At 40.8% G+C, this 19,243-nt stretch overlaps 1 protein-coding gene across 5 annotated transcripts in view; it reads left to right on the forward strand.

The window, feature by feature from the left end:
* WDTC1 (WD and tetratricopeptide repeats 1) overlaps window positions 1–19,243 on the forward strand; it is a 72,568-nt gene that overhangs the window by 14,396 nt on the left and 38,929 nt on the right. For 4 of the 5 annotated variants that reach the window (XM_079928578.1, XM_079928576.1, XM_079928579.1 and 1 more), the window contains 2 exons: window positions 4,975–5,122; window positions 6,498–6,581. In XM_079928578.1, coding sequence (XP_079784704.1) covers window positions 5,075–5,122; window positions 6,498–6,581 — 132 coding nt within the window. In that variant the 5' untranslated portion in view covers window positions 4,975–5,074. Of the gene's footprint in view, window positions 1–4,974; window positions 5,123–6,497; window positions 6,582–19,243 lie in introns of those variants that run through there. The other variant, XM_079928580.1, reaches the window with a different exon arrangement.

The following is a 19,243-nucleotide window of genomic DNA, read 5'->3' on the forward strand; positions in this document are numbered from 1 at the left end:
ATAGAATTGACTATTTCCTAACCTTCCTTAAAATAATGCTTTTAAAATTTGACCATGGGGCTTCCCTGGTGGCGCAGTGGTTGAGAGTCCGCCTGCCGATGCAGGGGACATGGGTTCGTGCCCCGGTCCGGGAGGATCCCACATGCCGCGGAGCGGCTGGGCCCGTGGGCCATGGCCACTGAGCCTGCGCGTCCACAGCCTCTGCTCCGCAGAGGGAGAGGCCACAACGGTAAGAGGCCCAAGTACCACAAAAAAAAAAAATTTTTTTTGACCATGATTAAATCTCCTAATATTCAAATAACTTTAATTTATTGCTCTGATCATTTGTATTTGAGAGACTTTGGACTGAAGTATGAAACTAGTTATGCCCCCTGTATATTTGAGCGTATTTCTCTCCTGAGGTGAGCCTTTATATAATCTCTGCTTAGAAGTGTTTCCAGTTATGCTTGTCCGCCTCTAAAAGTTTGTGGAAAGGCACTGTTGCCCTTAAGAGAGGAGAGGGTGGGCTGTGCTCCAGAATGAGCTATCTGCCAGTGTGCTATCATTTCTTCTCAGGATGGGAATGAAAATGTTTACCAAAATACCAACTGAGCAGTAGTTGTGTTAAATTTGACATTTTGGGTTTTAAACCTCTGCCTACCAGTCTGATATTGTTTTAAATCCCAGTTTCCATTTTATCATTTACTTGAATTGTAGTGGTTTTTGCTTGCCTGGTTTCTCTGCTTTTACCTCCCTTGTTCCTTTTAGTATTTCCAAGCCACACACCAATATTAGCTAAAGTCCCTTGCCTTTGTTTTTTTATTTTTTTCTTTTTTGTTTGGCCTCGCCATGCGGCTTGTGGGATCTTAGTCCCCCCACCAGGGATTGAACCCGTGCCCTCGGCAGTGAAAGCGCCGAGTCCTAACCGCTGGACTGCCAAGGAATTCCCTAAAGTCCCTTGCCTTTGATTCTTTGCTTTCTTAGTATAGGTACTATATCTTTCATCTCATTATTCCCTTGTGTCAAGCACAGTGCTTGGTGCTTGCTAAAAACTCAGTTTATGTTTTAAGAAAAATAATGAATGAGTAGTGACAAATTAGTTGGCTCTTTTGGGGATTCTTGTAGTGATCATTACTCCAGGAAATTACATACTGTAGTAATTTATTCATATATACTTAGTAATTAAGAGTATCCATACAGTTCTAGGTTTGAGTCCCAGCTCCACCTCCAGTTTACTAGCTGTGTGACATTGTGAAAATTGTCTCCCATCTATGACTCTGTTTCTTCATCTATAAAATGATAGTAGCATCTACCATACAGGCTTTTTGAACTAATCTTAGCACTAGTTGTCTCTCTCCTCAGAAGTGTATCCCCCTAGTTCTTTGCGATTTCTTGTCATTCACGGTTCAGCTTAAATGTCATCTTCTCAGAGGGCCCCTCTGTATCAGGCAGGATTTGTAGTTGTAAGCAACAGAAACCAAGTCTAGCTGATTCTTGAAAGGATATTAGGGAAACTCACAAAATATCAGGGAAGGCCGCAGAGCAGGCTTGAAGAAAGGGCTGGAACAAGGGAAACTGGTTAGCATCCAGGACCCACAGCCAGAATCATTCACGGAACCAGTCCATGAGGTCACTGCTGCCACTGATACAGCTTACAGCACCACCAGCTGACTGGACCTTAATGGCAGCTATAGCGCCTCTTCCTGCCAGCATGGACTTTCCATGATCCTCCGATTCGTTGACAGCAGATCCCAATTAAAGTCTGGGGCTCATGTGTCTGTTGGCATAGCCTGAGCCATATGCACACACTGTAGGTGTAAGGGAGCCTCAGAAAGAGAATCTTGACTCCACCATTCTCACTTCATAGTGAGAGGGCGCTCTGCCTCCCGCCAGACTCGTTAGATGGGGAGTTCCCAAAATACAGGAAGGGAGTTCACATGCCGAGCAGCCAGAAAACTCCAAAATACACTATATCTTCTTTGACCTCAAGTCTAAAAGTAGCCCATCAATCACTCTCTGATCAACTTGTTTTATTTTCATTATAGCTCTTTTCACTACTGGATATCTTCTTATTTTATTTGTATTATTATTTGTTATCTATCCCCTCCTGCTAGAATATAGGTACCATGAGAGTAAGGAACTTGCCTATTTTGTTCACTGCTGTATCTCCTGGGCCCGGAATAGTACCTGGCATATAGTAGAAGCTTCTTGTGTTCACCTGTTAAATGAATAAGTTAATGAATGAATAAATATAAAGCACTTAGCACAATTCCTGGTACATAGTAAGTACATAATATTTGGCAACTTACTATTTCTTAGCAGATAAAAGTATTTATATTCTTTTCAAAATAAAATTAAAGAAAAAACTTTATACTTACATTATTTTATTTGACCTTCCCAGTAATCTTCCAAGGAAAACGTGTTGGGAGTAAAAAATGAGCCTTTTTCTGGTGAAGCATGCATGGCCCATTCAGTGTTTGTACCAATGCTTCCTGTGCCTGTGAGTCACAGGAATGAGGGCCTACTTAGAGAGATTAAGAGACTTGACCAAGGCCATATCACTGGCCTTACTTTTTTTTTTTTTTTTTTTTGCGGTACACGGGCCTCTCACTGTTGGGGCCTCTCCCGTTGTGGAGCACAGGCTCCGGACGCGCAGGCTCAGCGGCCATGGCTCATGGGCCCAGCCACTCCATGGCATGTGGGATCTTCCCGGACCGGGGCACAAACCCATGTCCCCTGCATCAGCAGGCGAACCCTCGACCACTGCACCACCAGGGAAGCCCACTGGTCTTACTTTATATCAGATATACTCACTGACTTTGGTGTTTTCCATTGTAATAAGCCTCACCCCATATTATTGGTGATTGTGGGGCAGTTACTGTTATTGTTTTGGCTTTGACCATTATATCACAAATCAGAGCCATAAACACAATTGCAGGCCAACGCTTAATTTATGTCAGTTTGTTCAAATTCATAATTTTAATTTGATGGCCAAGGGCCCCTGGAAAAGCTATTGTGGAATTGTAGTTTTCAGATGGCATCCCTGGATGTTCTTGGTGCTTGTAGGTTTTGTGAGCCTAAGTAGTGCCAGTGACTTCCATATATCCCTGTTAATGCTCCCTAAGATGCAATGCTGGGTGACTTCCACACTGTAAGGGAAGGTTCTTGCCCTTTTAAGAGCTTTTAATCCCACAATAGACCATGGTCTATTGTGTTCTTCACACACACACCCATTTTCTAGAGACCAAAGAACTCAAGCTGAATGGGAACATCTAATCAGGCAGCAAGTTTTTTATAGTCCCACTGTGTGCCTAGCACTAAAGGAAAAAAAAATCTGCGATAACATAGTGTTTATAAATAGAGTCTCCTTTTGTGGTTAAATGCCAAAAGGAAAGGAAGGAGTCTGCTCACAGCTCAGGTGGAGAAGGTTCGGTTTTCGGAGGGTGAGCTAGGAATCTGCAGGAGGCCAGTTGGAGGAAAGCCAGGGCCAGGAGGTCCAGAAGTGGCCTCGGGAGGTCCTATTGACTTGGGAGGGTTAGCAGAGAGGCCTGATGAGCCTTACGAGCCATCATTAGAGGGCCATCATGGAGAAGGAAGACTAGACCTCCTGTGTGACTTCAGAGATAGAAACAGGACCAAAAGGTGGACATAACAGGAGGCAGAACTTTCTTTTAAAACATAGTGGTTTAAAATGTAAAATAGATAGCTAGTGGGAAGCAGCCGCATAGTACAGGGAAATCAGCGGTGCTTTGTGACCACCTAGAGGGATAGGGAGGGTGGGAGGGAGGGAGACGGAAGAGGGAAGAGATATGGGGATATATGTATATGTATAACTGATTCACTTTGTTATAAAGCAGAAACTAACACACCATTGTAAAGCAATTATACTCCAATAAAGATGTTCAAAAAACAACCCCAAAAACAGTGGTTTGTTTTTTTCTCTAGTGGTTTTTTTTTCTGATTGTAAAATAAAATTAATGTGCTTTTATAGAAAAAATTTGAAAACATCAAAAAGTAGAAGGAAAAAATCAGTCATACTATTTATTATCCAAAGATGGCAATTGTTATTTTTTATATTTCCTTTTTTAAACATAGCTGTGACAATAGTGTTTACTGCAAAAGCAAAATATAAACATTTGACATGATGTAAGCATTTTTCCTTCATAAGTAGCATTTCTAATGCTACATAATATCATATGACTATACATTATTTAGCCATTCCTCTATCATTGGAAACTTGAGTGGTTTTATTTTTTTTGCTTTTACAAACTCGATGATGAATATGTTTCAGTATGGAACTTTTTTATTTCTCATATTTTGTGCTTTCTTATGGCAAATTATCAGAAATGAGATGACTAGGTCTTTCTAACAGAGTTGTGTAATAAAGGAATAGTTTGCTTAAGAAGTTCGGAGTCTGAAAGCCTACATATCAGGGTATTGAAGAAGGATTTCTTTATGTTGGACATGGTCACCATTACATTTCCTGTCTGCTCTTTGATTCTGTGAATCTGTTAGAGGGTTGAATGTTCTGTTTGTGATACTGATTTGGCTTTGGGGAGGGCCAGGCTGAAGGTCAAGGATTTTGAAGCATAATTAAAAGTTTCAGACTGGTTGCCACAGATGCATACTGAGCAAGTGAAACTTGACATCTTTCTTGCTGTATGCCTTGTTCTTACTTTGGGATGTGCTTCCATCTTCCTTCATACTCATATCCACACACACACACCCATTTTCTAGAGAAGCACACATGACTGACTCCTTCAGTGTTTGTTCCAGTACTTCCTGTGGCTGTGAATCTTTGTCTCTCCACCCTCCAACCCCCTTCACCCTCCAGAGGTTCTTCAACACTATGGAGCAGGGCCAGCACACCATGTCATAAATCACGGGCAATAGCCAGTTTACTGGGTGGGCTGGTGGGCTATTTTAGGGGTGGAATCAGGGCCCTGAAGACACCTTACTCCATCCTCCAAGGTTTGATTATTTTTTTTCCCCCAGGTAATTAAATGTGTGTCTTGTGGACCTGGGCTTGGCTGGAATGCTCAAGGGTCCTGAAGATCCTTCTATAGCTTCCTTCTGTTGAATCCATTAAGAGAAGATGGCAAAAGTCAACATAACTAGAGACCTCATCTGTAGGCAGATAAAGGTAAGCAACCCAGACCTATGAACCAGAGCATGAGGTCCTTTTTCCCCACAGATTCATGTTATAGCTGAATAAACTGAGGACTAGAGTCTGTGACTTGCCATTAACTAATTAATGGCAGACACAGGCCTAGAACCAAGGTCTCTTGACTCTGGTCTTCTTTTATCCAAGAACATGGAATCATGGAGACTCCTCTATCCAAGCACTTGTACCTGGGCTGCTGAGATTGATGGAGTCTGGTGGAGGAGGGGAGCACGTATGTGCACACCTGTGGAGGGGGCGGGGTGTGCAGCAGAAGGAAATAGAGCTTCTTCACGTTGCTCTGGCTACTCAGCTGTACATATAACAGAACCTGGGGGAGTCTTAATCCCAGTTTAGCTTAGACTCTTTCTTCTCTTCTTCGAGGGTCTCCTATACCAAAGCCTGCACCTTTTCTCTGCAGTTTGTACCTGGAAGACACTCCAATACTGTGAGATGAATAGATGACTGGGCAGTCAAGCTCATTTAGCGAGGTAGCCCAGGCTTTGTCAGGGAAGCCCTCAGTAAAGGAGCATGGGGGTTTAATGGAGGAGATTCAACCAAGACAAGATGTGCTTTTGAAGTAAGAAGCCCAGGCTGGGGTCAGGGGCTTAATCTCACCACTGCCCTAATTAACTACCTATAAGACTTTAGTCACTTTGCCTTTCTGTGCCTCAGTTTTCTGTTGTTAAATGATAATAATGTCTGTCTGCCTGCAGGCTTATCTTGAGAATGAAATCCGAAAGAACCTGAGAAAGTTCTTTGTAAAGGTTAAGCGCCAAAAATCTTTTAAAAATTAAGTGGCATGCGCATAAGCTGTGGTCACCATCCAGAAGGATTGGTGACACTTATGCCTATGCACGTTAGTCTGTGTTTTGTATATTTTCCCCTGCATCCCTGAATCCTTTTGCAGCTTTGTCCATTTGTGGGGGTGTTTGTGTGTGATTTCATTAGACTGCGTGGCCCCAAGGGCAAGGACCAATTCCTAGAGGCACAGAATCATAGAATTGGAGGGACCACTCAAGTTATTTTTCTCCTTTATATATACCCCACAATATGTGTCCTAAAGATGATGCCCACCTTCTCTAACCTAAGTATGGAAACATTCCCTATTTGTTGTTTCAATTTTTTTTTTTTTTGGTAACCCAACAATTACAACTTAGTGCTTAATTATATCCTCTCTTCTATCGATATTATTCTCTAATCCCTGCCCAAGTATATTGTAAACTCCTGCAGGCCAATTTCTTGTTCTCTTTTCTAGCTCCTGTGGGGCCCAGCACAATGCTGCATATGTAATAGGAACATAGTAAATCATGTTAAATCGAATCAATGAATCTATGAGTTTGTTTCTCTTCCCCAGGAGCGGGGTGCCCTGAGCTTTGAGCGGCGCTACCATGTCACTGACCCCTTTATCAGACGGCTGGGCCTGGAAGCAGAGCTGCAGGTAAGAGATCCAATTTGCACCCTAGATGCAGATGACTGGCTCTCCATTCTCTGCCTGCAGAGAATCCTCTTTGCACTATTCAAGGCATAAACAGTTTTTCTCTGCAGGTCATACCTGAAGGTTACTTCTCCTTTACAGCGGTTTTATTAGGCACATAAATCTGAATCAAGATTAGTGATTGACATGGTCACACAGAAATTGTTTTATCGCCATATTATTTCCTTTGTGCTTGGAAAAAGACTATTGAATTTCATACCACTGTTTTTACTATTGGCTTGGACAGTAAAGATTCTTACCTTTGTATAGGAATTTAGAGTTTACAAAGTGTTTTCACACACACACACACACGCACGCGCGCACACACACACACACGCACGCGCGTGCGCGCGCGCACACACACACACACACACACACACACACACTTGCATTTTAGCTTCAAAGAAATGCTGTGGGTGGTATATAGGAAATAGGTATTTAAAAAAAGGTTTAGAAAAACCAAGCACCTTGTCCAATGTTGTCCTGTCCAATCCAGGGGGAGTCAGGCCTACAGTCCAGATGTTCAGCTTTTTCTGTCTGACACAGAAACACTCCCCAATGTTAGCTCCATTCCCTTTCCTTCCTCAGAACTGTGTTTTGAATCCAACTTTTAGCTGTCCTCTCCAACTAAGTGTCATCTGCAGGTTGAATAAGAATTCTCTTTGGTTCCTTCACGTTAATGTTTGTAAGTAATTGTGTTGATCTTAGAAAAAGACTAGAAAGAAATTCATTGCCTACTAACAGTGTTATCTCGAGTTAATGAAATTATAGATGATTGTTATTGCTTTCTTTTCATTATAAACTTTTATCCGTTATAAAATATAATTACATTAATAGTAATATGGAAAAGATAAGTAAAAATTACTTGTTATTCCCCCCTCCCTAGTATAATGACTATGTATATACTTCCTTTTATCTTTTGCATATTTTTACATAATTGTAATCATACTTTACATTGAATTTTGTATCTTTTTTATAATAATCCTCTTCTCCATGTTACCAAGTGGTATTCACAACTTTCACTTAAAATTTTTTTTCTGATTATATAAGTAGTAAATATTATAGTAGAAAATATGGAATCGACAGAAAAATATAGAGAAGAAAACAAAATCAGTTTTAATTCTACCATCCAGAGATAAACATTGTTAATGTTTGGTATATTACTTTCATGTATTATGAAGCAGAATGCTAGTTAAGAGATAGGCATTAGAGCTGAATAAATTTAGTTTCAACACCTATCTTCTCTACAGCTATATAGCCTTGTTCAAGTTACCCTTAGTTTCCTGATCTGTAAAATGGATCAATAACTGAGAATTGTTGTGATGATTAAATGAGATGATTTTTGAAGTGCTTAATACAATGCCTGGATCATATAAGCTAGTTCAGTAAATAACAATTATTATTATGTCTTCCAGTGTTTTTTCATGCTTATGTAATTTTTTTCTGCAAAGTGGAGCTCATACCATTTACACAGTTTGCTAAACCCTTTTATACTTTTATGTCATTATTGTTTCCCCATACCTCTAAAAAGTCTTTGAAAACATGATTTTGTAAATATATTGTATTATTTATCCTTTACTCTATTTTTTTGAATTTCTTTCCATATTTCCTTGAAACATAAAGTACATCCCTTTAGTGCAGTTGGAGGTGGGGCATGCAAGGTTTTACCTCCAAGGGGACATTTGGCAATGTCCAAACAGTTTTGGCTATGAAAACTGAAAGGATACTACTGGCATATAATGAATAGAGTATAGGGATGCTGCTAAACATTCTACAGTCATAGTACAACAAAGAATGTGCAACAAAGAATTATGCAGCGCCCAATGCCAATAACGCCGAGGTTGAGAAACCCTGCTCTGGTGGATGCTGAGTGGACAGTTGAAGGCCGGTCTTCTCCTTTTAGCTGTGCCTCCACCCAACCCATATTGTCTCTACTATCTCTTCCTGGTTTTATAACTTTGTCCACAACAGACTTGGAAACCTCTGTGAACACAAAACAGGATTCTAGCTATTATTTCCAAAGATTTGGCACTCAAATACAAAAATATGTTAAGGTGGATGCACTGTCTGAATTTGCACTTGGCTGAAGGCCACCTTAGCTGGGACCTATAGTAACAGTGCACAATATGAAGGAATGCCCACAGGTTTAGGTGTTAAAGCAAAGACCTAGTTTGGACTTCCCTAGTGGCGCAGTGGTTAAGAATCCGCCTACCAATGCACAGGACCCAGGTTGGAGCCCTGGTCTAGGAAGATCCCACATGCCGTGGAGCATCTAAGCCCATGTGCCACACCTACTGAGCCTGTGTTTTAGAGCCCACGAGCCACAACTACTGAGCCCATGCACGTAGAGCCCACGCTCTGCAATAAGAGAAGCCACTGCATTGAGAAGCCCGCGCACCAGTATGAAGAGTAACCCCCACTCGCCACAACTAGAGAAAGCCCGCGTGCAGCAACAAAGACCCAACAGAGACCTAGTTTAAATCCCAGCTTTGCCACCTGTGAGGCTTAGAGAAGTAAGGGCAGATGGAAAGAAGACTGGGAGAAAAATAGGTTTGTGAGAGAATCGGGGTTGGACCTGTAAAGTTTGAAAGCCTGTTGGATAGCTTTGTGGAGATGTCAGGTGGGCAGTTGATGGTCCTAATCAGGGGAGAGCTCTGGACTATAGGGAGAAATCCGGAGACTTCAGCGATCCATGGAGCCTTAGAGAACAGGGTCCAAGACCTAGCTCTGGAGATACTCCAGCTTTCAGAAATTGATTACAAGCTAAGGAGATAAAAAAAAGTTAACCACGAAAGAGAGTCAGTGAAGTAGAACGGAAACAAAACCAGGAGAGTGTAAGGAGAGTATTTCAAGAAAGGAGTGGTCAGTTCTACTCAATGCTTCTGAAAGGTTGAATAAGTGAGGACAAAACAGTGACTGTGGTCTTGACTAGAGCAGTTTTATTGGAGTGGTGAGAATAGATACTAAATTGGAGGGGTTGAGAAGTGAATTGGAGGTGAAGGAGTACAACAGCAAGTAGACAACTCTCTATTTAAAAAAATTTTTTTAGAGAATTCCCTGGCAGTCCAGTGTTTAAGACTCAGCGCTTTCACTGCATGGGCCTGGGTTTGATCCCTGGTCGGGAAACTAAGATCCCACAAGCCACACGGTGCAGGAAAAAAATAAAAAAATTTTTAAAGAGGGTGATGAAAATTTATTTATCTATTTAGTCAGTTATTACAAACTTTTCCCCTAGATGAAAGGAAAGATAGGATGTAAGCAGTAAAAAGGGTAAACTGTTGCAGGAAGGGGGACCCCTTTCCAGGGCCCGAGATTGGGGTCTTATCTAACACTCAGGAATGAATTGTCCAAGGAGACACACATGCTGACAAAGCAAGAGACTTTATTGGGAAGGGGTGCCTGGGTGGAGAGCAGGAGGGTAAGGGAACCCAGGAGAACTGCTCTGCCACGTGGCTCACAGTCTCAGGTTTTATGGTGTTGGGTTAGTTTCCAGGTTGTCTCTGGCCAATCATTCTGACTCAGGGTCCTTCCTGGTGGTGTGAGCATCACTCAGCCAAGATGGGTTCCAGTGTGAAGGATTCTGGGAGGTTGGTAGGACATATGGACTGGCGTCTCCTCTCTCCTTTTGACTTCTCCTGAATTCTTCCGGTTGGTGGTAGCTTGTTCCATGTTCTTTACCAGGATCTCCTGCTGTAAGATAACTCATGCAGCTGGTTACTATTGCCCCTGGCCAGGGTGGGTGGTTTTGGTCAGTGATTCCCCTAACAAAACTGTAAAAGATACCTTTTCTTGCTTTTCTACATCTTCTTCTCACCTTTCTTTCTTCAGCTAACTACCTGGGCAGCTGACTTGCACAGATGTATCAATAGTCTCTCTTGTCCTCTATCTTCTTGTTGGCTTTAACCAATGAGGAATCATTTCAGGAGACTGGAGGAAGAAGGACAGCTTTTTTTATTCCCTTCGCTGCCATCCTTCAGAATCACTTTATTTTGTTTTTGTTTTTGTTTTCCAGCTTTATTGAGTTGTGTAGACAGTTCTTGAAAGACCTGTTTACAAAAGGAAGCAGAGAAATGGGGAAGTAGCTGGAGGGGCCTTCGGGATCAAAGGAGGGATTTGTAAGAATGAGAAGAGGGCTTCCCTGGTGGTGCAGTGGTTGAGAGTTTACCTGCCGATGCAGGGGACACGGGTTCGTGCCCCGGTCCGGGAAGATCCCATATGCCGCAGCGGCTGGGCCCGTGAGAGGCCCGCGTACCGCAAAAAAAAAAACAACGGGAAGAAATACTAGAGGTTGTTTGTATGTTGATGAGAGAGAAGGTGGTTGCTGATAAAGGATTAGGACAGAATAACTGAAGGAGCCACGTCCTAGGGAAGGTTGGAGGGGATAGGATTTAGAGTTGAAGCAGAGGGCTTGACCTTTGGTAAGTGCGAAAACATTTCTATCATTGTTACAGGGTCCAGTGGGTTTGGCAAAAAAAGAAGCATAGACTGGGATAAAAACTGGAAAGTCATTGTAATAGTCTATAGTAGCAGTTCTCAAAGTGTGGTCTGCAGACCCCTGGGGATCCCCATGACCTCTTCAAGGGAATTCATGAGGTCAAAACTACTTTCATAGTAATACTAAGACATTATTTGCAAAAAAAAAACTAATTCATTTAAAAATTTGCAAAAAAAAATGGTAAAACTACTGTCATTTTAGCATGAATCAAGGCAAGTAGCATCCAAGTCATTGAATTATTTACCCCATGCATTTGCAGTGACCCCCCCCAAAAAAAAGCCAGTCTTACTTAAAATGTCCTTGATTTTTACATCAATAAAATAATACAATAAAACTTATTAATTTAAAATTTCAACCCTTAAATACAGATCTCTTCAGTATTCTTTATTATGAGGTGGGAAGAATCCATAAAGTACTGCTGCTGCGTACTGAACTCTGGCGGTTGTCTTGAGGAAAAGCAGTTGTTCAATTGTTTTGAGTTGCAAGCTCAACTGGACACTTTTTTCATGGAACACCATCTGAAAGAATGGCTAGCAGATGAAAACTGGTTATTCAATTATGGGTATTTGGCAGACATTTTCTTTGAAATGAATGAAGTAAACTATCACTTCAAGAAGAACAACTGACAGTATTTGTTGCCAAGGATAAAATTTGAGCTTTAAAGCAAAGGAAAAAAAAAAAGAATATAGGAAAACTTGTATCTGCCACCATGAGCTTGATAGCCTCTCAGTACTTCTTAAAAGTCTTTTTGATGAGATCTGTAGTGATATTAACAAATGTCAACTTTATTTTATTGTTCAAATTCAGTGAGTCCTTTTTTTAAAAAAAATAAATTTATTTATTTTTGGCCGCATTAGGTCTTCGTTGCTGCACGCGGGCTTTTTTTAGTTGCATACAGCGGGGGCTACTCTTCGTTGTAGTGCGTGGGCTTCTCATTGCAGTGGCTTCTCTTGTTGTGGAGCACAGGCTCTAGGTGCGTGGGCTTCAGTAGTTGTGGTACACTGGCTCAGTAGTTGTGGCACACGGGCTTAGTTGCTCTGCAGCATGTGGGATCTTCCCGGACCAGGGCTCGAACCTCTGTCCCCTGCATTGGCAGCTGGGTTCTTAACCACTGTGCAACCAGGGAAGCCCCGTAAGTCACTGTTTTGAAAACATCTGTAAAAGACCCAGGCCTAATGTAAAATCAACTAATGTTTGTTTTTTGTTTTTTCTTTTTTTTTAATTTTTGGCTGCGTTGGGTCCTCGTTGCTGCACATTGCGGTGCTCAGGCTTCTCATTGCGGTGGCTTCTCTTGTTGCAGAGCACGGGCTCAAGGCGCGCGGGCTTCAGTAGTTGTGGCACATTTGCTCGGTAGTTGTGGCTCACGGGCTCTAGAGTGCAGACTCAGTAGTTGTGGCGCACAGGCTTAGTCGCTCCATGGCATGTGGGATCTTCCCAGACCAGGGCTCAAACCCATGTCCCCTGCATTAGCAGGCGGATTCTTAACTACTGCACCACCAGGGAAGTCCACAACCAATGTGTTTTAATGTAGCAGGATACCAACAGCTCATTCATGTGGTTTCTGATTCCACATTGTAACATTAAGAAACCGTTATTTGTCCAGTTTTGGTGTAGTATCAAAGAAGGATACCTACAGTGATCTAAAAAGGCCGTTAAAATACTGCTCCCTAGTCCAACTATAATACTTATCTTTATGAGGGTGGATTTTCTTCATGTACTTCAACCAAAATAACATCTTGCAACAAACTGAATACAAAAGTAGATATGAGAACCCAGTCATCTTCCATTAAGCTAGACAAAAGAGTTTTGCAAAAATGTAAAGCAATGCCATTCTTCTCATTAAATTCTTTTGTCTTGGAAAATATAGTTAGTTTTTATTTAAAATGTGTTAGCTTATCTTTTTATTATTTTTAAATGAAATTAATTTTATTTTCATTAAATTAAAGTTATAATTAATAATGTTAATTTTAAATGAAGTTAATATTTCAGTTTTTATTTCTAATATGGCAGATACTGATAACCTATATTAAAAAATTCTTTGGGATCCTCAGTAATTTTTTTTTTTTTTTTTTTTTTTTGGCGGTACGCGGGCCTCTCACTGTTGTGGCCTCTCCCGTTGCGGAGCACAGGCTCCGGATGCGCAGGCTCAGCGGCCATGGCTCACGGGCCCAGCCGCTCCGCTGTATGTGGGATCTTCCCGGACCGCGGAACGAACCCGTGTCCCCTGCATCGGCAGGCGGACTCTCAACCACTGCGCCACCAGGGAAGCCCCCTCAGTAATTTTTAAAAGTGTAAAGGGGTCTTGAGATTAAAGTTTGTGAACCAGTGGTCCATAGAGCCATGAAACTGGATGACTGGATAATATCACTGGGGAAAAAAGTAGGAGGAGAGAGAAGAAGGCCCAAGACCAAGAACCAAGGTGTTTCAGCATTTAGAGATTATCTGTTTCCTCTCTTCCTCTACCCAGAGGAGACAGAAAGAATAGCATAGAGGTGGAAAAACATGGTATTATGGAAGCCAAGGAAGAGGAAAATTCAACGATACTGATTTCTTACAATCCTGATCTCAAAAGGCTATCTTATTTCCCTCTTTCCTAGTTGGAGGTTGGAGGGGACACCTTTTTTTGACACCCTCACCCCCTCCACTATAGTAATAAAAATGCCATTATAAGCCATATCACCATGTATAAGCCCTTTAACTTCTAGGATCCATTTTCTCATCTGTAAAATAATGTACACATCCTGTTTGTCTCTTAGTTTTAAGAGGAGGAATAAATAAGTTATTTTATGTATGTAAGGTACTTAGCACGGAGCTCAGTATATTGTAAAATTCATGGTACTCAAATATTAGCTACGGCTATTGTTGTTGTTATTTACAGAAAGCTTTTAAAGTTTCCTGAGATGCTGATTTGATGGCGTCCAGCTTTTTAAAATGCTTTATGGTCATTTTCTTCCCTTGTTTTATTTGCCACGCATTGTCACATATGGACCCCATTTCGGTTAACAAGAGTTGACTTTTGGAATTAAGATGAGGTTATATAATAAGGGTTGGGGGGGTGGGATAAAAGAGGTAAAATCAACAGTAAAAACTCCTGCCTTTTTGTGGTTATTGATTATAATGTTTTCCTCTATATTATCTGGGGGAATTTTTTCCCTGGATTTCCTAATTTACTACTTTGTATAGTTTTGAAAAATGCAACATGAAACTTAAAGAGAACTCCTAGAATACAGTACTGAACATTTAGTAGAGGCTCACTAAAAGCCTGTTGGTGTGATTGGCTTTTAAAATTTTCTATATTAAAGTTAGCTTAAAAGTTTAAAAAGATTGTCTACTTTCCACTCTTTTTCCCAGCCACCAAATTCACTTTCCTGGAATCAACTAACATATTCAATTTCAGTATCCTTCCAGAGAAATTTTATGCATTTTTATGCAAAATTTTATGTAAAAATTCTCACCTTTTCTCACAAATGTTAGCCTAACATATTTACTGCTTTGTACCTTACTTTTGAATTTAAAAATATACTTTCATGATTTTACCACATCAGTACATAAAGATGTTTCTTTCGTCCTTCCTTCCTCTCTTTCTTTCTTTTCTTTCCTTTCTTTCTTTCCTTCTTTCTTTCCTGCGTCAGGTCTTCCTTGCTGCATGCTGGCTTTCTCTAGTTGCAGCGAGTGGGGGCTACTCCCGTTGCGGTGCGCGGGCTTCTCATTGCAGTGGCTTCTCTTGTTGCGGAGCACGGGTTCTAGGTGCGTGGGCTTCAGTAGTTGTGGCACACGGGCTCAATAGTTGTGGCTCATGGGCTCTAGAGCGCAGGCTCAGTAGTTGTGGCGCACGGGCTTAGTTGCTCCGTGGCATGTGGGATCTTCCCGGACCAGGGCTCAAACCCGTGTCCCCTGCATTGGCAGGCAGATCCTTAACCACTGCACCTTCAGGGAAGCCCAAGATGTTTCTAATATCTAATCCTTTCATGGCTTCAGAGCATTGTGTTGTATGAGTGTACCATAATTTATTTAAATTTTCCCTGTTGATGGATATGTAGATTACTTACAGTCTTTTGTATGTACAGTGTTATTCCTTGCAACATCATTTGGCATATGTGGGTGTATATTTTTAGAATAAATACCTACAAATGGAATTAGTAGTCAGAGAGTATATCCATCTGTGATTTTAATAAATATTAACAAAATTGTCTTTCATGGAGTTTGTACCAATTTATACTCTCATCACACTTCTCCAGTCTTAAACATAGTGTTCAATAAACATTTGTTCTCTCCCCAGCCCCAACCTCTTCTCTCTCACATGTCCATCATTATTCTGAGAAATTTCACAAATGAGTGAAACGTAATGTGCCAGAGAGATCTCAACTTGGCTTCCTAAGAGAAATGTAGTCTAGGCTGATACCTGAAAGATGGATGGGAGGAGCTAGGTAGATTTGGGGGAGATAAGGAGAGAAAAAAATCCTAGGCTGGGGGAATAGCATATGAGTGATGCAGGAGAGAGTAGAGGGTACTTGGTTCAAGAGAACAGATGGTCCCAGGATACAAGTGGAAGAAGGATGATAAGTGAGGTTGATGAGGTTGGGATGTTCATAATGAAGGATGTTGTAAGCTGTGTTGAAGACTGTTGATTTTATCCTAAGGGCAGTGGAGAGCTGTCAAGTGGTCTTTACCATGTGAGCAATATGATCACAGTTAAGGTTTTTGTTTTTGTTTTTTTAATTAAAATTGGCTTCAAAATGAAGATTGCAGAAGTTTAAAATGTGGACAGCTAGATCACTTAAGAGATGGTGTCAGTGATTCCGGAAGAGGTGATTGGTTACTTGAACCTAGATAATGGTAATTTGGATGGAGAGAAGTCAGTGAATTTGAAAGACATTTAAGAGGTAGAATTAACAGAATTCTTAGTGACTGAATGTGGAAAGTTAGGAAAAGAGAGGAGTCAAGGATGAAAGTTAAGTTTCTATTTGGCAGGGCAAATGGTAGTATCATTCACAGAGTTAGGGAGCGCTGGAGAAGGAATAAGTTTGAAGGAAAAGACGATACGCTTGGTTATGGATGTCCTGGAGCCATAGGCCCATGCGTTGTCTAGTGCTTTCTAGGCAGGGAGTTGGAATACTTGGGTCTGAGCTTAGGAATGAGGTACACACTGGAGATGTTGATTTGGGAGCAGTGAGCAGCATATACATTGGAACAATGAAAGTGAGTTGTGATTGCCTTCGAGGAGTGTGTATAGTAGGAAGAAAGCCTAGGATAGAGCCATAAGGAACAACAGTATAAGGGCCAAGTGGACAAAGAGTTTGCAAAGGGTATCAAGAAAGAGCAACTAGAGGAGTAGGAAGGAAAACAGAGAGGGTGATGCCACAGAACCCAGAAGAAGAAAGTTTCATTGAAGACGAAGTGGTCAGCACTATCAAGTACCGCTGGGGACCAAGTAAGATAAGGACTGAGAAGTGTCCCTTTGATTTAGAGCAAGGAAGCCATCATGGTCACCTTGGCAAGGGCCATTTTTGTGGTATAGATAGAAGTGGGTTGAGGAATTATTGGGAAGTGAGGAAGTAAAAATACCCAATATAGACTACTCTTTCCGTATGGCTGTGAAGGGGAAGAGAACTGGAAGGCCACAGCTAGATGTGGATTTGGCATCAAGGGAGGACTTTTTAGATTAGAGAAACTTGAGCATCTTTAATCCCAAGGGGAAAGAATCAGTAGAGAAAGGGAAAGTTGAAGATACAGGAAAGCTAAAAGATCATGTGGGGTTCGGATTTTGTCAGATGAAGGTTGCAAGAGAATGAGTGTAGTAATGAATCATGGATTTTTAGGTGGATGAGAAGGAAGTAAAGACATGAGGTAGCATGTAAGGAGAGAACAGAGTGACTGACTGGACTTGGAGGATTTGTTGAGGATAAGAATCATTGAGGAATGATATATATTCTCCTTTTTCACTTAACTAATATATCTTGAAAATCACTCATCAGTTCATAGAGTTCTTTTTTTTTTTTTTTTTTTTTTTGGCCTTACTGCACAGCTTGTGGGATCTTAGTTCCCTGACCAGGGATAGAACCCAGGCCCACAGCAGTGAAAGCGCTGAGTCCTAACCACTGGACCACCAGGGAATTCTCCACAGAGTTCTTTTTCACAGCTGCATAGTAGTCTCATGTGTTAATAAAACAAGATTAATCAGTGAATTTCCCATGTATGGGCTCTTAGAGTTATTTCTAATAGTTTGTAATTACAATGTCATAATGAGTAACCTTGTACATATGTATTTTAGTATTGCTAGAGATATATCTTCAGCGTAAAAACCTAGAAGTGGGAGTGCTGGCCAAAGAGTAAATGTATATATGTGGTTTTGTTAGATATTGCCAAATTTCCCTCCGTGGGAGTTGCGCCATTTTGCCTTCCTGGTAGCAATGCCTGAGAGCGCCTGTTTCTCCACAGCTCACCGACAGACTAGGGGGTTAAGCTTTTGAATTTTTTTTACCATTCTAAAAGATGAAAAATGGTATCTCAGTAGAGTTTTACATTACATTTCTCTTATGAGTGAAATAGAATATCTTTTTCATATATTTAAGGGCTGTTTTACTATAATTTTGCCAAGTTTGGTGTAACAAAGGAGGGAGAGTAAGAATTTTTATATGTACCTGCCTATTTTTACAAACACAAGCATAGTATGGATAAGCAGAAACTAGTGAAGTTGGTCACCTCTAGGGGACAGAAGGCATAAAGTGGAGAGGTAAAGAAAAGGGAATAACCCTTCTGGACCTTTTTGTAGAGTTTTTCATTTTATAACCACTTTGAGGTTTTACACATTCAAAAAGTAAAATTAAGTCAGCAGAGATGGGGAAAGGGCTGCCAACTAACTCAAGTAATTTTCAACACAGTACTTTGACTATAAATATTCTTTGTATGTATTTTAAAGACAAGCTAAAGAAATCTTGATTGAACTCTAGTTAGTAAATTTGTCATTTGTAGAGGTATTCCTATAGCAATTCTGTAACTATCAGTATTTTGTGTGTATTGTAGGATTGAGCAAATGAGTAAATATATCAGTGTTGTTGGGATAAATTTATCAGTTAATATATAATAAATATATTTATAATATTGATATAATATACCAATGACGTTCCCTTCTCACTATGGGAGAAGGGAAATTCAAATATGGAATAGGCAACAGAAGAACTTTGAGGTATTGGATTGGAATTAGCAGTATCTCTGTGAATTCATGGTTGTTTGTTTGTTTTGGCTGTGCCATGTGGCTTGTGGGATCTTAGTTCCCCGACCAGGGATTGAACATGGGCCCCAGCAGTGAAAGCGCCAAGTCCTAACCAATGGACCGCCAAGGGATTCCTGAATTCATGGTTTAAAAATACATATATTTTAATATAAATTTATATATTATTTCCAGCTCTGTCTTCTGAAAGGGTCCAGAAGCAATGATACCTCAATAGCCATGAGTTACTGGTTTCTAAATACCATTCCCCACTAGAAAGAACCAGGGGTCCTTGGAGGAATAACTGATTCAGGTCTGGGACAGCGAGTATACGAGATGAGCCTACAACATCTTGTGGCAGAAGATCAACAGAAAGTAAAGAAAGAAAAATGACAGGAACATATCATAAGGACACAGAAGCCAGCTTGAAAGGCATGCTACTGGCCAAACCCATGACAATTTGAGCATCAGAATGAATAATGACAATAATGAATTAAAACCCACTGAATTAAAAAATACCTGATTTTGCACTGGTAAGAAAGAGAGGGAGAGAAAGAAGGGGTGGGGAGAGAGAAAAGCACTTCATTCTAGTAGATTGCTGACCACTAAATGAAGAAATGATAAAGTTGGAAAAAATCACCATTTTATAACTGTCACACCACATCATACCAGTAATTGATTCAGGCAAGAATAATCAATGAATGATTGAACAATTGGGTGAAAACTTGATGGTGGACAGGATGTTTGCACAATGTAGAACTATTTCCTCACAGATAGCAAAGGGGAAAATAGTAACATTAGAGTGGAGAAACCTGGTAGATACCACCTTAACATCAGGTGACACCTGATAGTGTGCACTGAGGAGGACACAAAATCACCTAGGTGGTATTTCTGTCAAAATGCATTATCTAAAACTAATCA

Source organism: Stenella coeruleoalba (assembly GCF_951394435.1).
Source record: "Stenella coeruleoalba genome assembly, chromosome: 1".
In the NCBI taxonomy this organism is placed as follows: domain Eukaryota; kingdom Metazoa; phylum Chordata; class Mammalia; order Artiodactyla; family Delphinidae; genus Stenella; species Stenella coeruleoalba.